We start from the raw sequence: 21,047 nt of genomic DNA on the forward strand, positions 1-21,047 counted from the left end.
GTGTCAAACTTCTGTTTCTAGAGTTTATTCGTTCATTTTTGATGACGTGTAATCGCATAATGTTTTAACCGTGTACTGTTTTTATCGTGTTTCTTTTCCATCACATGTTCAAACCGATGGAGAACAAGACCCTGGAATAATCACTGGAGTGATTTTCTTGTTGGACTGAGCTGGACGTCCATGTCCTCCTCCCACCTCCTCACCGCCCCCCCGTCTCCAACCTTACCGTTGCCTCCTTCACTTCTTCCTCTTGCTTCCTTGTTTCCTTCCTGTGAACAGAGGGGTCCTAAATATCACAACAGTGTCTAAACATGCCAACACGCGTCTTCATGAGGCCCAAACTGAACAAGCGAGTGAAGACTGGATCCGAGTGTTTTCAGGAACATATTACCTCATTAAAGCCTCACAGGCAGAACGTGGGCATGGGGGGGGGGGGCATTAAGGCCGGACGAAGGGTCATTTTTTCTTACTTTCACAGATCATTGACCAAAAAGCATTTTAGCTTCAGCTTCCATCAAGGTCGAAAATATACATGTTCAGTTCAGTGTGTCACGGTTTATCGGTTGTGTTCTTAAGAAAGACGTCATCAGCCAAAAACTCTCAGCTACAACAACGTACAAAAGTCCTTCACAGCCTCGCTGTGCAACTTTATCCAACTTAAGCAAGACTCATACTGAGTGTTACAAAGTGACGTCAGACGGTTCATCAGAAAGCGCGTTACTACAAGAAGAAATGATGAAATGCTTGATGATGCAGCCTTGTATCGAGGTGACACAGCGCTCTTAAAGGTGCAGCGTGTAGCGTTAGCTTAACAAGCTAACGTATCAGCGTGATAGCTTGTAACTTTATGGTGAAGATGGAGGCTCATCTTTCAGGTGTCTAAAGCAGCCCAGTCCAGTGCAGCGGAGAGTTTGGTCGTTTAAAGGATCACTGTGTAGGATGCAGAGACATCTAGTGGTGGTGTTGCAGATTGCAGCAGCCTCCCTTTGCAGGCGTGTAGCGACATCCGTAGACACGAAGGACGTTGGGACTAGGATTAATACATTAACACATGATCCTCCGGAGAGATTCATTCACACATCAACAGTGATGTCAGATTTTAGAGTTTCCCACTTATTTCCCATTTGTCATACGCAGCTGTGAGACCAGACGCTGAAGCCTGAGAACAAAATACCAAAGTCACGAGAAAGAGGAAATATCTGCAGCTCATAGACAGAGATCTCTAAATGTCAAACTGTAGGAAGGACGATTAAACACGTGAGGAGAGAATAGAATTTGACTTCAGGGACTCTGCACATGCTCAGACAGCTCCTCTCTGACGTTTCTCAGCAGAGATCAAACTCCGTCCGTCTCCAGTCTTGTGAGGAGTGAAACGTACTTTTTGTACTTTGTGTTCCACCGTTGTGACTGGACTTGTAGAAGAACCTGTACTACTGATTTAACCGACACAGACGCATCTCTGTGAAAAAACACAAAACAAAAAAACTAAACCATGTGTTGGAGTGAAGGAGTGTAGGAAGGAAAAGCTGCTTGTGTCTTATAAATATATAAATATGAATGTATGTCTGTGCGCAGCAGAGCAGAGCGGACGAGGAACATTTAACAAAATAAAAGCCCCTCCTTCCCCAGGTTCGTCCGTCCTGTAACGAGCTGTTTCATGGTTTAACTCTGAGAAGCAACGGTTGCTGTAACATAGACGTTTACGTTGATGGAGATGCTCCGGTTGGAATGATCTTGTTTTGTTACTTTACTGTGGTGGTTTGTAGAGAAGTTCTCCAGACGTGGAGCTGTTCGTAGAGAAGAAGAAAAAATAAGTGTGTGTGTGTGTGTGTGGGTGGCATCCCTCTCTTTTCTTATCTATTTTTGTAACTATTGTATATTTCTCTATCTTCCTCTCTCCATCCAGTGCCAGGATCATTACTGTATGAATGAATGTAGTTATAGTCCTCAGCGCAGCGATGCCAACCACACACACACAGTTAGTGAAAAAAAATCCATCTGTAGAAAAAGAAGCATCGCTTCAGATTCATCTTTTTGTATATGTAAACAATAAATACTGTCAAGTCATTTTACATGGCCGTCTCCTTTTCCTTTCTGTTAATTCACCCTAAGGAGTGACTGTGTGACACATTTAGGCCCGGTTCATAAAATGTCTGATGTAATTCAGTCCGTCACCATGGGGGGCGCTAATGAATGTGATGAACTTATTAACCCAGAAGTCTGCAACGTTTTTCAGACCAAGGAGCCAAACTGATTAATTACCCTTAAAAACCTCAAGTAAAAAGAAAAATACAATAAAATAATGTTAGATTAAAATAAAATAAACAATCAACAATAAACAATAAACAACAATCAAATGTACAAATGATCCATCTGCATAACAACAGTGGCACGGATCGTGTTGCATGCAACAGCAGGGCGGCTGTGCAACTGCTGTAAAGATTAATACTTTACAGAAATTAAATAATTGACAGATTCAACTTTAAACTTAGGGGCTGAGGCTTAGATTGAGAGGTCTAGTGCAGCACTCTCATGAATCACTGAATGAGTGAAGGACTGAAAGAGAAAGAACGTCTTCTGCCTCCATCGATCCCTTGACTAAAATATGTTGGATTCATTTTAATGTGCATTTAAAGAAATTTGAATTTGTGGGTGAAAATAAAAATATAAATATATATTAAGACCTCCGTATGTGTTAACCACTGTGTTAACAGAACATAACAGAAACCCATTCAAAAGCAGAAATAAAACAACCAAAGACTAGTGTCCAAAAATGAGTAGGTGGAATTAATACTTGTATATATATTGTATATCCTTTCTTACTTATTCATAATTCAATAAATAATGCACGTGTCCTGAGGAGATATCTTTTGATATTTTTGAGACTTCACCTCTGAGCTGTTCATAGAAATAATAATATCTCAATATAGGCTGTGTTTCACCTGTCACTGCTGCCCCCTGCTCTCTGGCTGGTGTATTGCATTTCACTAATGGCCCGTGCGTCGTGTGTCCACAGGTCTAACTCTCTATAACTCTAGAATCAAAGCCCCTGAATCTGATCAGGCCGGATAATATATCTGATTTTATTTGATGTCCATAACCATAAACTAAATAAAGGTCGACAAAGTGACAGATCCTCAACAGCGAAGCCAAAGCATGTTTCAATTTCAATTTCAATTTATTTATTGAATTGGGACAATGCACATATCTATCTATCTATCTATCTATCTATCTATCTATCTATCTATCTATCTATCTATCTATCTATCTATCTATCTATCTATCTATCTATCTATCTATCTATCTATCTATCTATCTATCTATCTATCTATCCGTCCTGTGTGGGGCAGCAGTGCGCTCAGTGGAGTCTAATCTACCAAAAATGCTCAAGCGAAGAAGAAAGGCGGAAGCGGAAGTAGAGGGGCAGGCAGGGACTAGGAAGAAGAAGGAGTTCAGAGCCCACCAGACCGGTCGTTGTGTCAGGAACATGGCGGCTTTCAGCAAACATTTGACAGCTAAAAACTCGTCCATAGCAGGAGGAGTGTTGCTGGTTTTATATCTCCTGAAGCACAGGTACCGGAAGCCCAAACCGAACAGGTAAGCGGGCGTCGAGGTTTGCAGAAAACACACGTTTCAACCCGGTTTCTGCCCGAGGATAAATGAAATTAACAGCTGCTATCTTAAAGTTACTTTGCCGTTGGATGTTGGACCAGTTCCCTGTCATTCAGCTTGTGCCTGCTCGGTTTCACATCGTAAAAACAGAAAAGAAAAAGAAAAATGCGCACACGGTGAGGTCACATTGACTCTTAAACAACGAGATTTGGTTTAAATTACCGACCGATTGACTTAAACCAGTGTAATTCTTTCCGCCTTTCTGCTTCTCTGCACAGAAGTTGAACGTTGACATGGTTTTAGGTGATTATTTTGTTGGATTAAACTTTTACTCTTTTAGTATTGCACAATGCATTGATCAGGCATAACATTATGACCATCTTCCTGATGTTTTGTTTGCTGACCCGTCCCCCAGTCATGGACTCCTCTAGACCTGCGAAGACATCAGCAGCAGGTCCTGTAAGTTCCTGTAAGTTCCTGTTAGTTCCAGCCTGTCCCACAGATGCTGGACTGGATTGTTGACTGTTACCTGGGATGCTGCACTTGAAGGTGACAGCCCTGATGGAGTCCAGTGTTTATTAGCAGAGCGTTGTCCAAAGCGTCACAGCGTCTCCACCCTTCACCTCTTCAGTAGTTAACGTTGTTATAAATGTCTTAACGTGAACCAGACGTCAAACTAACTTTTCTCACTGTCCCACGGTGAAGAGGAAAAGTGCACAGGCACAACACATAAAGGACACGTTATCCTAACGCAGGATTCAGTTTGGAAAATCAAAACTAGTGTTTGGAAGATTTCCAAGTTCCAAGGCTGTTACCAAATTATAAATGTGTAAAAAAATATAAATGCTTCCATGTGGCAGCTCAAATGTTTGTGTGAGAGCACAATGTCACTACAGAGATGATATAAAACACAGAATTTATCTGGTTTGTTCTTAACTTATCTGCATGAGCTACGTTAGCTTTAAAACAATTAAACAACATAACGACATATATTCAGATTAATGACAACGAACTATTGGTTCCATCATTTATTTACATGAATGATGGGTCCAGATGACACAGTCATATGACACAGTCAGGCTTCATGACGACGTCCAGCAGCCAAATGCTCCGTTATAAGCTCATCTTTAATGATGTTATCACCGTTTAAGTGAATGTCTTAAACACACAGTTATTCTTTGGTTTATATTATCATGCAGGTGCATTGTCCTGTGTTCAGTGACATAATCACAATAACAAGTCACTGTTTAATCCTTCGTTAATACTTCGTTCTCCTTGTGTTTATTTCTGAATGAGTAACTTCCCTTTGTTAATCCACATTATAAACATTAGTCTAACTTTCCTTTCTGAACAGAAATCTGTTAACGTGGTGATTAAATAAACAGGACATTCTGTGGCTGATGGGAAGTGATCAGGTCAAACCTGTTCCTTCTCTCGTTTTACTGCCGTGATCTGACGTGAATCCTATAAAACCATTTCCAGTTTTCTTGTCCCTGACTGTTCTGGCATCCGGGGGAACCAGAGGCTCCGGTTCATTAGTGAGATGCTCACGGTAGTTTATCATTAGAGAAACACGCTCTCCTGCCAATACAGCGACTGGATTAAAGGAGCTCCAGGAACTCTGAGCTCTATATTCTTTACACATCATACATCACATCTCCGACTCTTTCTGTGCGTTGAAGCTACGTCACAAATTCCCTCTGGGCTCAATAAAGCGTCTGTGTGTTTTAAGTGGTTCTCTCAGAATTAGCATCAATCGATCGAACCGGACCAGCCTCCACTCGCCGTGTGTGTCACTGAGCCTCGGCGGCTGGTTCACGGCTGTTCACGGCTGTTCACGGCTGTTCCTTCCTCGGGCCACAGGAGACAGACCTGGGAACAGCCCACAGGGGTCACAGGGTCACAGGTCAAACACAAACCGTCTGAGGACGCTGCAGGTTCTCTGCCGCCCACTAACAACATAACCTGTGTTATTCACTGCTCCTGTCAGTGGTCATAATGTTATGCCTGATCAGTTCGTCTGCTGCTCCGTGAGCTGAGACGTAGGAGGCAGGAATCTGTCTCAGTGCAGGAGGAGGACATATTCCTTCCTATAAGGAGCCTTTTGAGTGGAGTCGTATGTTAAATACTCAGTTATTTCTGCTGTAATGTAATTTAATGTAAATAAAAGTTTACAGTGAGTCTATAAACTCAGTATAAGGACTTTATCAGGAGTGTTTCCCTTCACAGAGTAAGTGAAACGTCCACGGTGGCGTTAAGGTAACGGGTTAGATCAGGAGCTTCACTGGAACGTCCTCATTTATTAAAGGTGTGATTTGACATCGTGAACCCAGGACTCAGACTCGTCCTCCTGGATTCACTGAGACGTTGCACCAGTGGAGCTGGTTTTCACAGCAGCTCATCTTCACACCTGCTCTGGGGCATCTGTTGGTTCCCTGGAGGTTTCCACTGGTTGAACTGGTTCCCTGTAACTTAATAACAGAACGTTTGTGGTTTTCACTTCTAACAGTGATGTGACATTTTTCTTGTCATGTGATACTTTATGACAGTAAAGATTGTGTGTGTTTTGTGCAGTAAGAAAGGAGGCCCGGCTCAGGTGCTGAACTTAGAGGTACGTCACCGTCATTCAGTAGTTTTACATATTTTTATTATTCTGATTTAAGAGTTTAAAGTCAGAATCAGAAAAGACTTTATTGCCAAGTTCACATGCACTGAAACAACGTGTTCACTGTCTGTTCACAATGAAAGGAACGTTTCCTGTTTGATCTCCACTAATCAAGTCTGCGTTTTGTTTTAAATGTCTCTGCTTGTAGAAAGATGTGAAGAAGGAACGTGCAGCCGTGGACAAAGTCTTCTTCCTCCGAATCCTCCAGATTCTGGGCATCTTGGTGCCTCGAGTCTTCTGCATGGAGGTCTGGCTACGCTGCTACGCTCTTAATATCTCACTAAATATGTAGAGATGATCAGAGAAACGTTATCACTGTTATTACCAGTGTGTCACAGACAGAATAACACTGAAGGAGATGTGACGTTACTGCAGAGATGCTGTGTAGATCTTTTCATTCCTTCAGTCTTTCATTGAGCGAGATGTTGTTTAGATCAACAGGTTTTAGGGTTAAACTATTTTTTCCTTCTATGAACCGTATCATTTTTGTGTTGGTGTGTATTAGAAAGTTTAAAGGCTCCTTTAAACACAGAACTCATCTTGTTGTTTAGTCTTGTTCATGACCATGAACCGTTCAGGACGTAGGTTTTGGCTTTTAAAGGTTAAATGTCCTCATTATCTTCCATGTAACCGTCGCTAGTTCATCCCTCGTGTTATTCTGACTCCTGACACTCAGACGTGTCCAGCTTTGAGTGTTTGTCTTAAAGCGTTCAGCATGAATACAGCATGTTTCTAAATGACATGTGAATGATTATAGGGCAGAAAACACGATGTGGACATTCTCCTGAAGAGGTTAAAGTCTCTGTGCTCATTCATTCATTAAAACAATATGAGCAGATGTTAAATAAACCGTACATGTTTAAATGCAGTGCAAAGTGCACGTCTGGAAATATTCATAGATAAGGAGTAAATGATGAAAGTTCGGTGCATGTTTCATTAGTTCTGTTGCTATAGAAGTGGATTTAATTTAAAGCTTTCAGCACGTGATTTTGTTTTTACGCTGGTAATCAAGTTTTCATATTCGCTGTGAACCTCAGAGATTATTTCACATAAATCCCGGATTAACGTGAGATTTGTCTGTCGAGCTGTGATTTACTGGTGTAAACCAACAAGTCCATGATCTGAACCTTTCCTAACACTGTCCTGATGTGGTGGAGCCGGTTATTTGTCAGCCAGTGTGAGGAGAACTAGACGTGAGCGATAGCTGAGCCCTTTGACACCGAAACGTTGGCTCCATAGGCCAAGGTCTCGCTGTGTTCCACCTCTGGTCCCTCCCTATCTTATCCAGTCTGGCAGATATGAGCCGAGTCAAGGGCACCGCCACAAGTGACTCAGGAAACAGCTCTGATTTCCAGCCTCTGCTAATAACTCTCTGCTTGTGTCCTCTCAGACCGGCTACCTGATCCTCATCGCCTCCATGCTGGTTGCCAGGACCTACTGTGATGTGTGGACCATCCAGAACGGCACCATGATCGAAAGGTCAGGCTGTGGCTTCAGGCCTGGGTTCTCTTTATGTGACGGTTATAATCCTGATTCCTCATTTATTTCCTGAGGAGTCTACGTTAAGCTTTCACACAACTGTCACCATCTACATCTACATCATGACTCAACAGCAGCACATTCAACAAACCAAAACCTGCACATGACGTTGAAACGGCCGCGTCCTAATTACTCGCTTCACACTGGAAAATGTTTTTATTTTTTAGATTTATTTCAGGGGGCGAGGATTCACGATGATACTCTACATAGTTCACCGAGAAATTTTAAATGCAGCTTAAAATACACGTTGTATATATGAACATCAGTGAGAAATAAAATAGTAATCCAGACTTTTTCTTTTAACATGGATATTTCTTGTTGCACGTAGTCGGCTCCCAGCAGCTCTTAATGTCATCATACATTAATAATAATAATAGTAATATCATTATTTTATTCATTGATTTAAAATAGCAGCCAACTCACTACCAGGAACCATGAGTCAGTTACAGTATCAGACTTTTTAAATGTTGACGCTAATGCAGCTTTTTTTATTCTCATTCGCTTTATTTCTACATATCAGTGAAACTGTTCTTTCATTGAACTCATATCAGACTTTACGTAGTAAATGTTACAGCAGAATAAGGACATGTCCAAACTCTGAACATCCAGACATGAAGTCGTTCTGTCCCATGTTCCCTCGTATCTGCGTTTGTTCATTACATTCTCAGGACTGAATCACATGAATATCACACTGCAGGAAACAAACCGTGTGCATCAGCAGCCTGCAGCTCTTCTTACACCTTCAGTGTCTGTGCAGGAGGCTTTAACGTGCATCAGGCCTTATATATAAATACATACATATATATAAATATATATAAACACAGAGCACTTGTGTCACTTTTTGCTCGTTTTGTTTTGCAGTGCGATCATCGGCCGCTCCAGGAAGGATTTCAAGACTTTCTTGTACAACTTCATCAGATTCATGCCAGTGGTGAGTTTGCTGCTCGTTATGTCAGTTTGTTGCTCGTTATGTCAGTTTGTTGCTCGTTATGTCAGTTTGTTGCTCGTTATGTCAGTTTGTTGCTCGTTATGTCAGTTTGTTGCTCGTTATGTCAGTTTGTTGCTCGTTATGTCAGTTTGCTGCTCGTTATGTCAGTTTGCTGCTCGTTATGTCAGTTTGCTGCTCGTTATGTCAGTTTGTTGCTCGTTATGTCAGTTTGTTGCTCGTTATGTCAGTTTGTTGCTCGTTATGTCAGTTTGCTGCTCGTTATGTCAGTTTGTTGTTCGTTATGTCAGTTTGCTGCTCGTTATGTCAGTTTGTTGCTCGTTATGTCAGTTTGCTGCTCGTTATGTCAGTTTGCTGCTCGTTATGTCAGTTTGTTGCTCGTTATGTCAGTTTGCTGCTCGTTATGTCAGTTTGCTGCTCGTTATGTCAGTTTGCTGCTCGTTATGTCAGTTTGCTGCTCGTTATGTCAGTTTGCTGCTTGTTATGTCAGTTTGCTGCTCGTTATGTCAGTTTGCTGCTAGTTATGTCAGTTTGCTGCTCGTTATGTCAGTTTGCTGCTCGTTATGTCAGTTTGCTGCTCGTTATGTCAGTTTGTTGCTCGTTATGTCAGTTTGCTGCAGCCCCGTGAGCAGATTATTTCTGGACTGGTTCTTTTCATTGTGGCTTCTTCTGCAAACTCTTCGTTCCCTTTTTGTGCTTAAAAGTATTTTTAAAACCTCCCTCTCGTACGGCTGAGAGTTCATTCAGCGTTTTTATTTGTGACTGGCTCCTTCCAGATTGCCTTGGTGAACAATTTCTTGAAGTTGGGCCTAAACGAGCTGAAGCTGAGGTTCCGTGAGCGTCTGACAAAGAGCCTGTACGACCAGTACCTGGAGTAAGTACAGCGCCATCATTTATCATCTATTCCTTCATGTAATTTACCATAAACCTCCTGTTCACCTACAGGTCACTGCATCTTATAATCGATGAGTAAAATCAGTGGTTTAAGTCTCACTCTTAATCATTTACAACAGCCTGTTTATTTACGGCCGCTGTCTGTTAAATTACAGTGAACTTGTTTCCTCTCCTTAGCTCTGTCACATGTTTTCACATGTGTGATCTGTAACTCAGTGTTCCCATGGATGAACACACTTACTCCCCAGTAATGATATAACCAGCAGTTTACCTGCTGCATCTGCACTAGAAGAACGTGTGCACTAACGTGGACACGGCTGCATCCATCAGAGTCTTTACATTTCTGCAGAAAAACTTCTCAAACTGACTAAAAAACTTCAGATTGTCACATAAATCCCCCTGGAAACTAATTTGCTGTTAATGTGTCTTTGGACCTGATCAAAAACTGTGACTCTGTAAGAAGTTGGTTCTGGTTCAGGTTTTATCTGATGCCGGAGACAAAACGGTGCCGATGCTTAAAGAATGAAAACTTACTCACTCTGTCCACGACGCCTGTCACAATATTAATGTAAATAATATAAATCCAACCGAGACTAAGAAGTAAATGAACCGACACGAAATAAAATTCAGGCAGGAGACAAACTGACGTGACGTCTCGTGTAGCGTCGAGCTACGGATGCTAAGCTAATGAAAGACTGGCAGCAGGTGAAGCACCAGACCAGTCTGGTTACCACCGTTACAGCTGAACTCTGACCATGTTGTGTCTCCTCAGAGGCTTCACTTACTATAAAATGGGAAACTTGGACAACAGGATAGCTAACGCCGACCAGCTGCTCACACAGGACGTGGAGAAGTTCTGCAACAGTGTCGTGGATCTTTACTCCAACCTCAGCAAGGTACCGTCTGCTGATGTGGTCGCCTCAGCCCGATGTGTAGTGTGTTAGTGAACGGATCAGATCCTCCATGAGGCGTTACCGGGGTGATGGTTTCTAGAAACATGTTAAATGTCCTTTTATCCATGAACCAGGTTTTAAGAAGAAACAGACGTTAAATAAATGGAGCTCTGTCTCTTTTTAATCTGTTTGTCTGTGTGTTTCAGCCCTTGTTGGATATTGGTCTGTACATCTTCAAGCTGTCCAGTGCCATTGGTGCTCAGGTACGGTTACCGTGACAACCGGCTCTTCATGTTTCATGTTTGTAACGTATGTATACACCGATCAGGCATAACATTATGACCACTGACAGGATCCCTTCATCATTTTTAGACAGTAAGTGAACGTTTTTGATGTGTTAGAAGCAGGAAAAAGGGAAAGTGTGAGGATTTGACTGAGTTTGACCAGGACCAGAACGAGTTAGAGGTGTAGACTCGGCCTCTAAAGTCCTCAGGTCTCAGTCCAACTGAGCTTCGTACAGGATCTGCTGCTGCTGCCGGACCCCGTCCATGTGGTCTTAATGTCGTGCCTGATCGGTGGAGGTTGTTTTAATGTATTTATGTGGGTTAAGTCGGGTCTTGTCTTGTATTTAATGACTTAAAAAGAGTCTTCGCTGTCTTCGCTGTGTCCAGGGCCCAGCCATCATGATGGCCTACCTGGTGATCTCAGGCCTGTTTCTGACCCGGCTGAGGAGACCTATCGGGAAAATGACGGTGACCGAGCAGCGCTATGAGGGCGAGTACCGCTACGTCAACTCTCGCCTCATAACCAACAGGTAAACAGGACACGGCCTCTACTAAAACCTGCCGAGGTTCTTACTTTACTATAGGACAGGACAGAACAGAGCGGCCTTTATGTCCCTTTATTACAACGAGGTTAGAGACAAACATGTACAAAATACTGCAATGAAGGTTTTATTTCCAAGCTGAAGTTAAACTACTGATAAGATGATAAAATACATGTTGTTTTATAGCAGCAGAGGTAAAGACAGCGAAGCAGCTTCATGTCATGTGAGCGTTCATGGATGTTTCTGTGTTTTCAGTGAGGAAATCGCTTTCTACAACGGAAACACGAGGGAGAAACAGACCATTTACGCCACATTCAAAAAACTGGTGCGTTTCAGTGTAAAAAAACACAAATTCCTGGCAGAGACTGTATCGCTGTGAACAGCTGTGTGATGCCCCCCCCCCCCCCCCCCCCCCCCGAAAGGCAGCGAGACCTGAACCACCTCTGCATTTAATGATGTGACTTCATTAGTTATGTTGTGAAGGAGTTTGAATCTGTGTCTGTGTCTGAGTCTGAGTCTGAGTCTGAGTCTGAGTCTGTGTCTGAGTCTGAGTCTGAGTCTGAGTCTGTGTCTGTGTGTGTGTGGTTTCTTGACGTCAGAATACATTTGTTGTTCCTTTCTTCTTCCAGGTCGACCACCTGCATAACTTCATCTTCTTCCGCTTCTCCATGGGGTTTGTGGACAGTATAATAGCCAAGTGTAAGTGGATGCATGTATATTAGTCTTTAAGTCTTATAAATGATAGTGTCTCTTAGTTTGAAAACACAAGATTAAAACTTAAAACTCCCTCCATGCTCCTTTCTGTCCCTCTGACATATCGGGGACATAATGTGTGATGTCCCACCTGACGATGACGATATATAATCTGTGTTGTGGTCATGATGGTCTGTGTGGTGTTAACATGCTGTATGAGGGTGGAGTTAACCCGTCTGTCCTTTATGTCCCCCCCGTCCTTTATGCCCCCCCTCCTTTATGTCCCCCCCCCCTCCCTTATGCCCCCCCCCCCCCTGCAGACGTGGCCACTGTGGTGGGGTATCTGGTGGTCAGTCGGCCCTTTCTAAACCTGTCGGACCCGCGGCACCTGCACAGCACACACTCTGAGCTGCTTGAGGTGAGCACACGTGTGAACGTTTAACACAAAAATACTTTGTTTCATTTCATTATTATTATTATTTATAGGGTTTAATGAGCCTGAAACACGGCAGCTCGTATTTAAATGAATATAATGACGTAGGGTGAGGATCAGTGTAGAGAAGCATCCACACACTGTTCTGTCTTTATCAGAGGTTGACATCTTGTCTGTCTGCAGGACTACTACCAGAGTGGACGGATGCTGCTCAGGATGTCCCAGGCTCTGGGCAGGATCGTACTGGCCGGCCGAGACATGACTCGCCTCTCAGGGTGAGTATTGTTACAGAGAACACAGAAACATACGCTCGTAGATTGTAGATAAGTGGAGGACATGGGGCTGTTTGTGGGTTCATGCTACACACCTACACACCTACACACCTACACACCGCTGTGTTTCCATGAGGTCATGTGATCTCTTATTCTACAGTATTCACTCATCACATTAAATGAAAGGGTTCGTTAAGTGAATCTGCCGCATTAATTCTTCTCTCAACCAGAAGAAAACACCTGATTTTACATGAAACAAACATTTTAGTTCCTTTTATGTTGTGTTTACGTCTGTGTGTGTCAGAACTTCTACCTGAACATACGTCGGTTATTTTCTCGTCCTCCACAGGTTTACAGCTCGTATCACGGAGCTGATGAAGGTCCTGAAGGATCTGAACGCTGGCAGATATGAACGCACCATGGTGTCTCAGCAGAACGGTACCAGAGACGTCGCTCTAGAGAAGCACAGAAGGTGGAGGTCTGTCTGAATGCTGACGTTGTCCTTACTCCCTCCTCTCCCCATGCAGACGCTGTCGCAGAACACAAGCTGGTGCCTGGAAGAGGACAGGTCATCAACAGAGACAACATCATCAAGTTTGACCACACTCCTCTGTCCACGCCCAACGGAGACGTCCTCATCACAGACCTCACCTTCGAGGTAAAACGTTCGTCCAGGACGTGTTTGGGTTAAAGGTTTATTTTAACGTGTGGACGTGGATTATTCTGTGTCACATGTTGTTACTTGTGCTCTGAAGGTGAGATCTGGAACCAACGTCCTGGTGTGTGGACCGAACGGCTGTGGGAAGAGTTCTCTGTTTAGGGTTCTAGGAGAGGTAAGACTCATTAAAGAGTTATTAGCAAAGCAGGTTCTAAAGCTAATCAGCGTTTTGTCTTAACAGCTGTGGCCTCTGTTTGGTGGACACCTGACGAAACCGGACAGAGGGAAACTCTTCTATGTCCCACAGGTAAAACCTGCCACAGATCTCACGGTTTCTGTTCTGTGGTGGATGAACAGCAGAACATGAAGCTGGTCTCACATCTCAGTGTTTCTGAACTCAAATAATAAAACTCCTCAATGATTATTATCATTAAGACAAAGTCAAATAACACGTTTAGCCCGTTTAGACCAGCCGTGTCCATAGCGACAGTCTGCGGATTTATTAGTGTTATGACATTTCTTCACCCATCAGACAAATAAAAACATAAATACAATAAATAAAAACAAAAAAACAATAAATAAAATATAAAAACAATATGTAAAAACATTAAACATAAAAACAATAAATAAAAATAATGAATAAAATATAAAACATAAAAACAATAAATAAAATATAAAAACATAAAAACAATAAATAAAAATAAAAACAATAAATAAAATATAAAAAATAATAAATAAAAACAATATATAAAATATAAAAACAATAAATACAAACATAAAAACAATAAATAAAAACATAAAAAGCAATAAATAAAATATAAAAACAATAAATACAAACATAAAAACAATAAATAAAATATAAAACCAATAAATAAAAACAAAAACAATAAATAAAATATAAAAACAATAAATAAAAACATAAAAAACAATAAATAAAATATAAAAACAATAAATAAAAACAAAAACAATAAATAAAATTAAAAATAAAAACTTAAAAATTAATAAATAAAATATAAAAACAATAAATAAAAACATAAAACCAATAAATAAAACATAAAAACAATAAATAAAAACGAAAAACCATAAATAAAAATGTAAAAACAACACATGAACTGGAACCTTGAGGTCGTATAAATGTGAACCTCCTGTGTTTCATCAAACCTTCAAACTAAACACTGCTGACAGAGGAAGCAGCTTGTAAATGCTCAGTCTGTCTGTGAATAAACCGGTGGAGTAACGGTGGATGATGACGGTACGGAGGAGAACATGTGGAGCAGGAACTAAACCCACCTCTGCCCGTTTGTCCAGAGGCCGTACATGACGCTGGGTTCTCTGCGGGACCAGGTCATCTACCCCGACACCCAGGAAGAGCAGAGGAAGAAAGGCATCTCTGACCAGGTGGGACCCAACACGGTGTGACACACTAACCCAGACCTGCTGAACTCGGCCTGTGGTTCTGAACACGTTCTGCTCCGTGCTGTGTTCAGGTGCTGAAGGAATATCTGGACAACGTTCAGCTGGGACACATCCTGGATCGGGAGGGAACTTGGGACTCGGTCCAGGACTGGATGGACGTCCTCAGTGGAGGGGAGAAGCAGAGGATGGCTGTAAGTTACTCAGGGATGGAGGGGTGGGGACTAATCTTCTCTGGACAGACGCTGATTGGAGGCTCCTGGTCTCTGTCGTCTCTGTTGTCTCTGTCGTCTCTGTCGTCTCTGTCGTCTCTGTCGTCTCTGTCGTCTCTGTCGTCTCTGTCCCTGACGTAGATGGCCAGACTGTTCTACCACAAGCCCCAGTTTGCCATCCTGGACGAGTGCACCAGTGCAGTGAGCGTGGATGTGGAGGATTACATCTACAGCCACTGCAGGACGGTACGTCACGTAACCACGGCAACGCCCGTCCATCCCAGCGCATGTCCTCATGTGTCTCTCACCCGCTGATCATTCTCCTCACTCCTGCACACACGGCAAATATAAACATCGACAGCATTTAGTTATTTATGATTTAAAATCTAACGTATCAACACCAGAAGAGACTGTTATCATGAATGATTTCTGAATGACTTCCTTTAACCCACAGGTGGGCATCACCTTGTTCACAGTGTCCCATAGAAAGTCCCTGTGGAAACACCATGAGGTAAGGACATGAGGTTATGACCCACAGCTTTACTGCTGTTATCTGTTCTCATCCAAACACGAAGCTTTAGAAATGTTTCTGTTACGTCGACTACACAGTGACGTCTACAGTTTATCACAGTTTATCACAGTTTATTATAGTTTCCAGGCCTAAAACCAACATGGCCGCCTATAACATGACATTTTTACTAAATATTATTTATACAAGAGAGTAAGTTGAAAGTTATTCATAAATATATTGTAGTGACACTGTGATAAATTCACTCCTTTATATTAAATAACTAATAAAGAGGAGGAGCAGGTCATGTGATCTGGGTTTAACTTCCTGGACACGTGTGATGTCATGTGTTTATAATATTACTATTTGTTATTTTCCATATAAAATCTGAAATATCTGTCATGATTATCTCAACTTGACTCATTTTGAATGAGTTCATTTTATTGTTCAGCTTTAATGAGGAGGTGGTTATTATTAAATGAATTAATAGTGATATCTGGTCATGTTTTATTAATAAGTGATTGTTTCCATGATAAATAATTATGGGTTTTGTAAAGAAGTGTTTATAATGAACATAAAAGCATTTATTGTTCTTAGTTTAATAAAAATGTGTGAGATATATCGGAGTCCGTCCGTTAAACGCTGGAGCTCAGTCGATGCTGCAGCTGTTTGGTGACGTGGGAGTTTGAAATAAGCTGTGAAATGAGCCGTGAACGTGACCAGATGCAGCTCAGCGCTCTGACGTGTTTCAGTTTATTCAGTTTGGACGTGTGGTTTCTTCTACTCAGTTTCTCTTTGTCTCTTCTCGTTTGTCATCTAGTATTATCTCCGCATGGACGGTCGAGGGAACTACGAGTTCAAGCCCATCACAGAGGAAACTATCGAGTTTGGCTCTTAACCGGCGCCGACGTGAGACACAACTGCACTGCTCCATAAAAACGGTCTAATCTTTGCACTCGAGACAGAAATGAAAACTAAAGCTAGTAAATAATGTTTTTTAATAATTTTGTCGACCACGGTTCATCTGTGTTTCCTGTTATTTAAAGCCCTATCTCACCATTAATTTATGTGTGATTACAAAACAAGCTGGTAATTTATCTCTAGGATTGGTTTTGCAATCACAAAATGTTTGAGTAGACGACACTGTTTTTATTCTGCCCGTGTTTCTAACAACGTACCAAGTCTGAAGGTTGGAATGAGCTGAACACTACAACCGTCTTAGTTGTGTTCATAGTCGCACTCGTTAACGTGGAGCTGGACGCTCAGATCAGCGGGTTCACTCTCTTTTATCTGAAACTGAGACTCATTTATGAGCTGCCAAGTAGTTTTTCCTCATGAACCAGATAAAAAGCCACATGGATATTATGTGAAGTAATGATTCTAACCAGAAACGACTCCGATGTCTCTAGAAATGAATAAAATCTAAAGCTCGGAAAAGCTTTAAAACTTGAATATTTGTTATGTACAGAGGATGCAATAAACAAGAGGAAGTCACATGACCAAGTGCCTAAATAGTAATAATGATCCCAAGCTGCTCTCTGCTCATGTAAAAGTAACGGAAGGTTTAATCTGCGTCAGTGTCACGTCACACGGTCACATCCAGGAAACGTTCACAGCTAAAACACATTGGTCTTAATGAAAGTGAAGCAGGAAGTAGAAACCGAAATGAAGCGGACTGAGCTGCTGCTGTGGATCCTGGTGCCATGGACGTCAGTGCCGGGTCTGTTTAAATCAGAGATGGTACCGGACTCATTGGTTGCGTTTCCTTCCTCAGCCCCAGCGGTAAAAGCTTCAGTAGTAGTAGAGGCTCAGATAGACACAGACCTACAGCCATTTAAGTTTTATTTTTATAGCGTCACTAACGATATAAATTGTCTGAAGACGTTTTACAAAACCTGCCCTGAAACGTCCAGAGCAGCATGAAGCCGACGGTGGAAAGAAAAAACGTCTGCTTCAGGCCGAGCGGGCGGAGGAAGGAGGTGAACTTACACCTGACTGACCTTTAACCTCCAGCACCAGGACGTCTTCTGTTAGTTCTGTCCGTCCATCCGTCACATTAGTGCCTCATCTGAAGAGAGTTGGTCCGAGCGCAGAACGTTTGTATGAATGGAAGAATCATTGCGGTTTAAACCAGTTTAATGTTGTTCCTTGGACCTTGATCACACTTTCAATTATTATTATTATTATTAATTAAAACACACTATAGATCAGTAGAGTCAGAGGCAGAGACGAGTCCAGGGACGAGTCCAGAGACGAGTCCAGGGACGAGTCCGGGGACAAGTCCAGAGACGAGTCCAGGGACGAGTCCGGGGACGAGTCCAGAGACGAGTCCAGGGACGAGTCCAGGGACGAGTCCTGAGACGAGTCCTGAGACGAGTCCAGGGTCTGAAGAAGAGATGATCGGTAACGTTACCTGAGCTGGTTCTGTTCTGGGATGAGCTCTAAAACCGGACTGAAACTCTTCAGACAAACTGTTCCTGTTTAGATGTTTTAAAGAATTTAAAGATTAAATGAAGGTGTGTTTACAGTCTAACATCGGGGTCTAGAGTTGGTTTTTAAGGAACGGGTCGACACATTGATCTGGTTTAAGTTGTTAAATGACTCTTCTTCATGATTAGTGGAGTGATAAGTTCTGTCCATCTTTGCGTTTGCCTCCGGCTGAAAGTTACACCAGAGGCCGAGCTGCTGCGCTCGCAGCCAAATGATCCGTTAGTGTGGAGTTAATGGAGTTAATGGAGCTAATGCTGCTGTATTATCATAAATAACGAAGCAGTTAAGTCCTTCTATCCAGTTCAGACCAGCATCAACCTCTGGATCCACTGTCCAGATGTTAAGAAACGGTCTGAAATTCAGCCAAATAAAAATGAAACTAAATGTTAGAAAATCTGCGTATGAGGCCTTTTAGTTTTCAGATAGTTTTAAATGGTTGAGCTCGAGGCAGAGCTGAGGAAGAGGAAGAGGAAAAGGAAGAGTGGTTGAACTGGAGCGACAGAACAGATTCACTGTCTCAGTCACTAGTTTGTTGGTCGTGTTTAGCAGAAATCTGAACTCATCTCATCTTACAGCGAATCATTCATATCATTAATCATCTGTTATCGTTAATTAACTGGGTTCATGTGAAGTCTGTGTATATAGACAGTGGGAGTGATGACGGCTGTGTTATCACTGTATCACTGTTCACTTACTCTGAATGTATCATGACTAAAGAGGGAACCTCAGCTGTTCCAGAGGTTTTATAGAAACGATCATCTGTTATAATTTCACTCTGCAATTAAAAAAATAAATGAAAATATAACCAGGATCTTCTCTTCTTGTTCCTGTGTGACACTAGAATTAATGTCCACGTCATTACTCCGGTTTATGTTGTAGATGCATGAAGAATATAATAGTTACATGTTCAGGTTATAGGTAAATTATAAGGTGCTTAGTAAAAGCTTGTCCTCCATCTTTATACTCGTTTGTCTGGTTTCATCATGACGTCCCACAACCTCCACTATATATATTTATATATTTATCACACCTCCACTATATATATTTATATATTTATCACACCACCTCCACTATATATATTTATGATATTTAAATGTTTTATGCTTCAGACCCGGAGCTGTTCTAAGTCTGTCTCATAGTTTCTCCTTCTCGCCCTCCTGGCTCATGTTCATGTCTTTGTATCTGTCCAGAACTTTGCTCTGTAAAGGTTTCGTTACCTGCTGATCTCATGTAGGATGAGTCTCCTCTTCAGACGGACTCCTCCTCCTCCTCCTCCTCCTCCTCCTCCTCCTCCACCTCCAGCTCCACCTCCACCTTTTTCTTTTTGAAATAAGAATCGTCTACACTTTAAGGTCATTATAGGAAACTTACATATGTTCCAGTAAACGGGTAGAATTAGGTTGTTGTCCTAAAATGTCAGAGTCTAACTGTATATTTCATGTTTTTGGACTTTATTCAAACAATTCAAATATAAAAAGTCCAACGATACCTGGACATTTCTATCAGTCACGAGAATTAGTCTTTATTCTCATTGTGAGAACATCACAGGCCAACTTCAAGGCATAAATACATTTAAATGACACTTAAAAATGGAAAAAGTAAAAACATATGTAAAGAGAAAATGTAACAATGCTCATAAAGTGCAGCTTAGTGCAGGTTGAGTTTATACGGTTTATAATAAAAGCACAGAAATAACAGGATTTATCTAGGAACCTTAAAACCCATTTTTATTCCTTGTCTGATGCTTTTACTGTGTTTTATTTTAATTGTTTGTTTTACGTCTCGTGTTCTTATTTTACTCAGATAAACCACTTTGTTCCAGCTGGAGCTGTTTTTTTAAGTGCTATATAAATAGAGTTGAACAGGAGTCGTCCAGTCAGGACCTTTATGATGCCTGATCATGTCTGATCATGTCTGGGGATGCTGCTGCCATCTGGTCCTGGTCTGGTCCTGGTCTAGTCCTGGTCCGGTCCTGGTCCTGGTCCTGGTCCGTTACGGTCCCGGTCCCGGTCCCGGTCCCGGTCCTGGTCTAGTCCTGGTCCGGTCCTGGTCTAGTCCTGGTCCGGTCCTGGTCTGGTCCAGGTCCTGGTCCAGGTCCTGGTCCTGGTCCGGTCCTTGTCTGGTCCGGTCCTGGTCCGGTCCTGGTGGGGGCTACATGTCTAAGTAACAGGGCTATCGCAGGGCTTCTGTATTTCATCTTCTTTGGCTAATTGAGCCCAGTCTGGTGCTTTAAGGCTTTTTATTCCTGTTGGAATAAAAGGCTTTTAGTCCAGATGGTGAAGATCATAGGTTTGTGTCATGACAATGAAACAATGAAAGTGTTTGTAGAGCTGACAGTGACAGTGACTGTGGGGCAGTGCTCAGTATTGGGCAGTAGTGTGTCCTGTATTATTATGGGACTTGTTTACCTGAGTATGGAATCACTCCTCACACTTCTCCTTAACCACTGGAGCTTTGAGACGAGCAACAATATCGTGATAAAAAGACGAATCCATCAGGGAATATTCTGAGTGAAAGGTGAGTAAGAGTTCAGCAACAAGGCTTAGGCAGCAAAATAAAACCAACAGAAGAACCTCAGCCAAAGCCTCACAGCGCCTCCTCCTGTTTCTACAGGTTTACAGAACCCACGACCACCTGCTGGTGCTGAACCAAACACACCTGCTCTCAGATAAGTTCGTTTTAAAAATGAATTTGGCTTCACTTCCATAAAAAGCTGAGGAACTTAGCGACGTCCTGCTGCCGCATGAGAACAACCTTTGACATCCAACTCTCATGTCTGTGGATCATTGACACACTTCTTATCTGCACAACAAACATTCAGAGTCGAGAGGAGGAAGGAAACGAGTCCGTTAAAAGTATAATGATGACACCAGTCATCTCCAGAGGTGATGTGTTCAAATCTAAAGCCAAAACAAACCCTTTGTTATAAATCTATTCTCTGGGTGAAGGTCTTTACCTTCTCCACGCTGTCGCTGCCATCACGTGTTCACTGG

At 42.1% G+C, this 21,047-nt stretch overlaps 1 protein-coding gene and 1 long non-coding RNA gene across 3 annotated transcripts; one reads left to right on the top strand and one right to left on the bottom strand.

Moving 5' to 3' along the window:
* Nucleotides 1-3,405: 3,405 nt before the first annotated feature.
* On the top strand, nucleotides 3,406-18,859 carry abcd3a (ATP-binding cassette, sub-family D (ALD), member 3a). 2 transcript variants are annotated; one of them, XM_047568839.1, is made up of 22 exons: nucleotides 3,407-3,597; nucleotides 6,187-6,223; nucleotides 6,426-6,524; nucleotides 7,668-7,756; nucleotides 8,678-8,747; nucleotides 9,539-9,636; nucleotides 10,429-10,552; nucleotides 10,756-10,812; nucleotides 11,221-11,363; nucleotides 11,631-11,700; nucleotides 12,005-12,074; nucleotides 12,389-12,486; nucleotides 12,685-12,776; nucleotides 13,123-13,211; nucleotides 13,301-13,431; nucleotides 13,529-13,606; nucleotides 13,673-13,738; nucleotides 14,740-14,829; nucleotides 14,919-15,038; nucleotides 15,198-15,302; nucleotides 15,511-15,567; nucleotides 16,385-18,859. In XM_047568839.1, the coding sequence occupies exons 1-22, from the start codon at nucleotides 3,488-3,490 to the stop codon at nucleotides 16,460-16,462; spliced, it is 1,971 nt and encodes a 656-aa protein (XP_047424795.1). In that variant the 5' UTR covers nucleotides 3,407-3,487; the 3' UTR covers nucleotides 16,463-18,859. The 2 variants fall into 2 exon arrangements, with proteins under 2 accessions (XP_047424796.1, XP_047424795.1); XM_047568840.1 differs by lacking the exons at nucleotides 15,511-15,567; nucleotides 16,385-18,859 and having other exon boundaries at nucleotides 3,406-3,597; nucleotides 14,919-15,106; nucleotides 15,152-15,281.
* Nucleotides 18,860-19,488: 629 nt separating this feature from the next.
* Nucleotides 19,489-20,871, bottom strand: LOC124996030. Its single transcript, XR_007110789.1, has 2 exons — nucleotides 20,463-20,871; nucleotides 19,489-20,299 (listed from the first exon to the last, which is right to left on the bottom strand). It is a non-coding gene; the product is annotated as an uncharacterized LOC124996030 (long non-coding RNA).
* Nucleotides 20,872-21,047: the final 176 nt, after the last annotated feature.

The sequence above is a fragment of the Mugil cephalus genome, chromosome 18 (assembly GCF_022458985.1).
Source record: "Mugil cephalus isolate CIBA_MC_2020 chromosome 18, CIBA_Mcephalus_1.1, whole genome shotgun sequence".
In the NCBI taxonomy this organism is placed as follows: domain Eukaryota; kingdom Metazoa; phylum Chordata; class Actinopteri; order Mugiliformes; family Mugilidae; genus Mugil; species Mugil cephalus.

What these genes read in the sequence shown, in the direction of transcription:
- abcd3a (XM_047568839.1), top strand. Translation starts at nt 3,488, where the DNA reads ATGGCGGCTTTCAGCAAACATTTGACAGCTAAAAACTCGTCCATAGCA. An exon ending in ACGCCACATTCAAAAAACTG is followed by an intron (nt 11,701 to 12,004) that starts GTGCGTTTCAGT and finishes TTCTTCTTCCAG; the next exon opens with GTCGACCACCTGCATAACTT. An exon ending in TGTTTAGGGTTCTAGGAGAG is followed by an intron (nt 13,607 to 13,672) that starts GTAAGACTCATT and finishes TTGTCTTAACAG; the next exon opens with CTGTGGCCTCTGTTTGGTGG.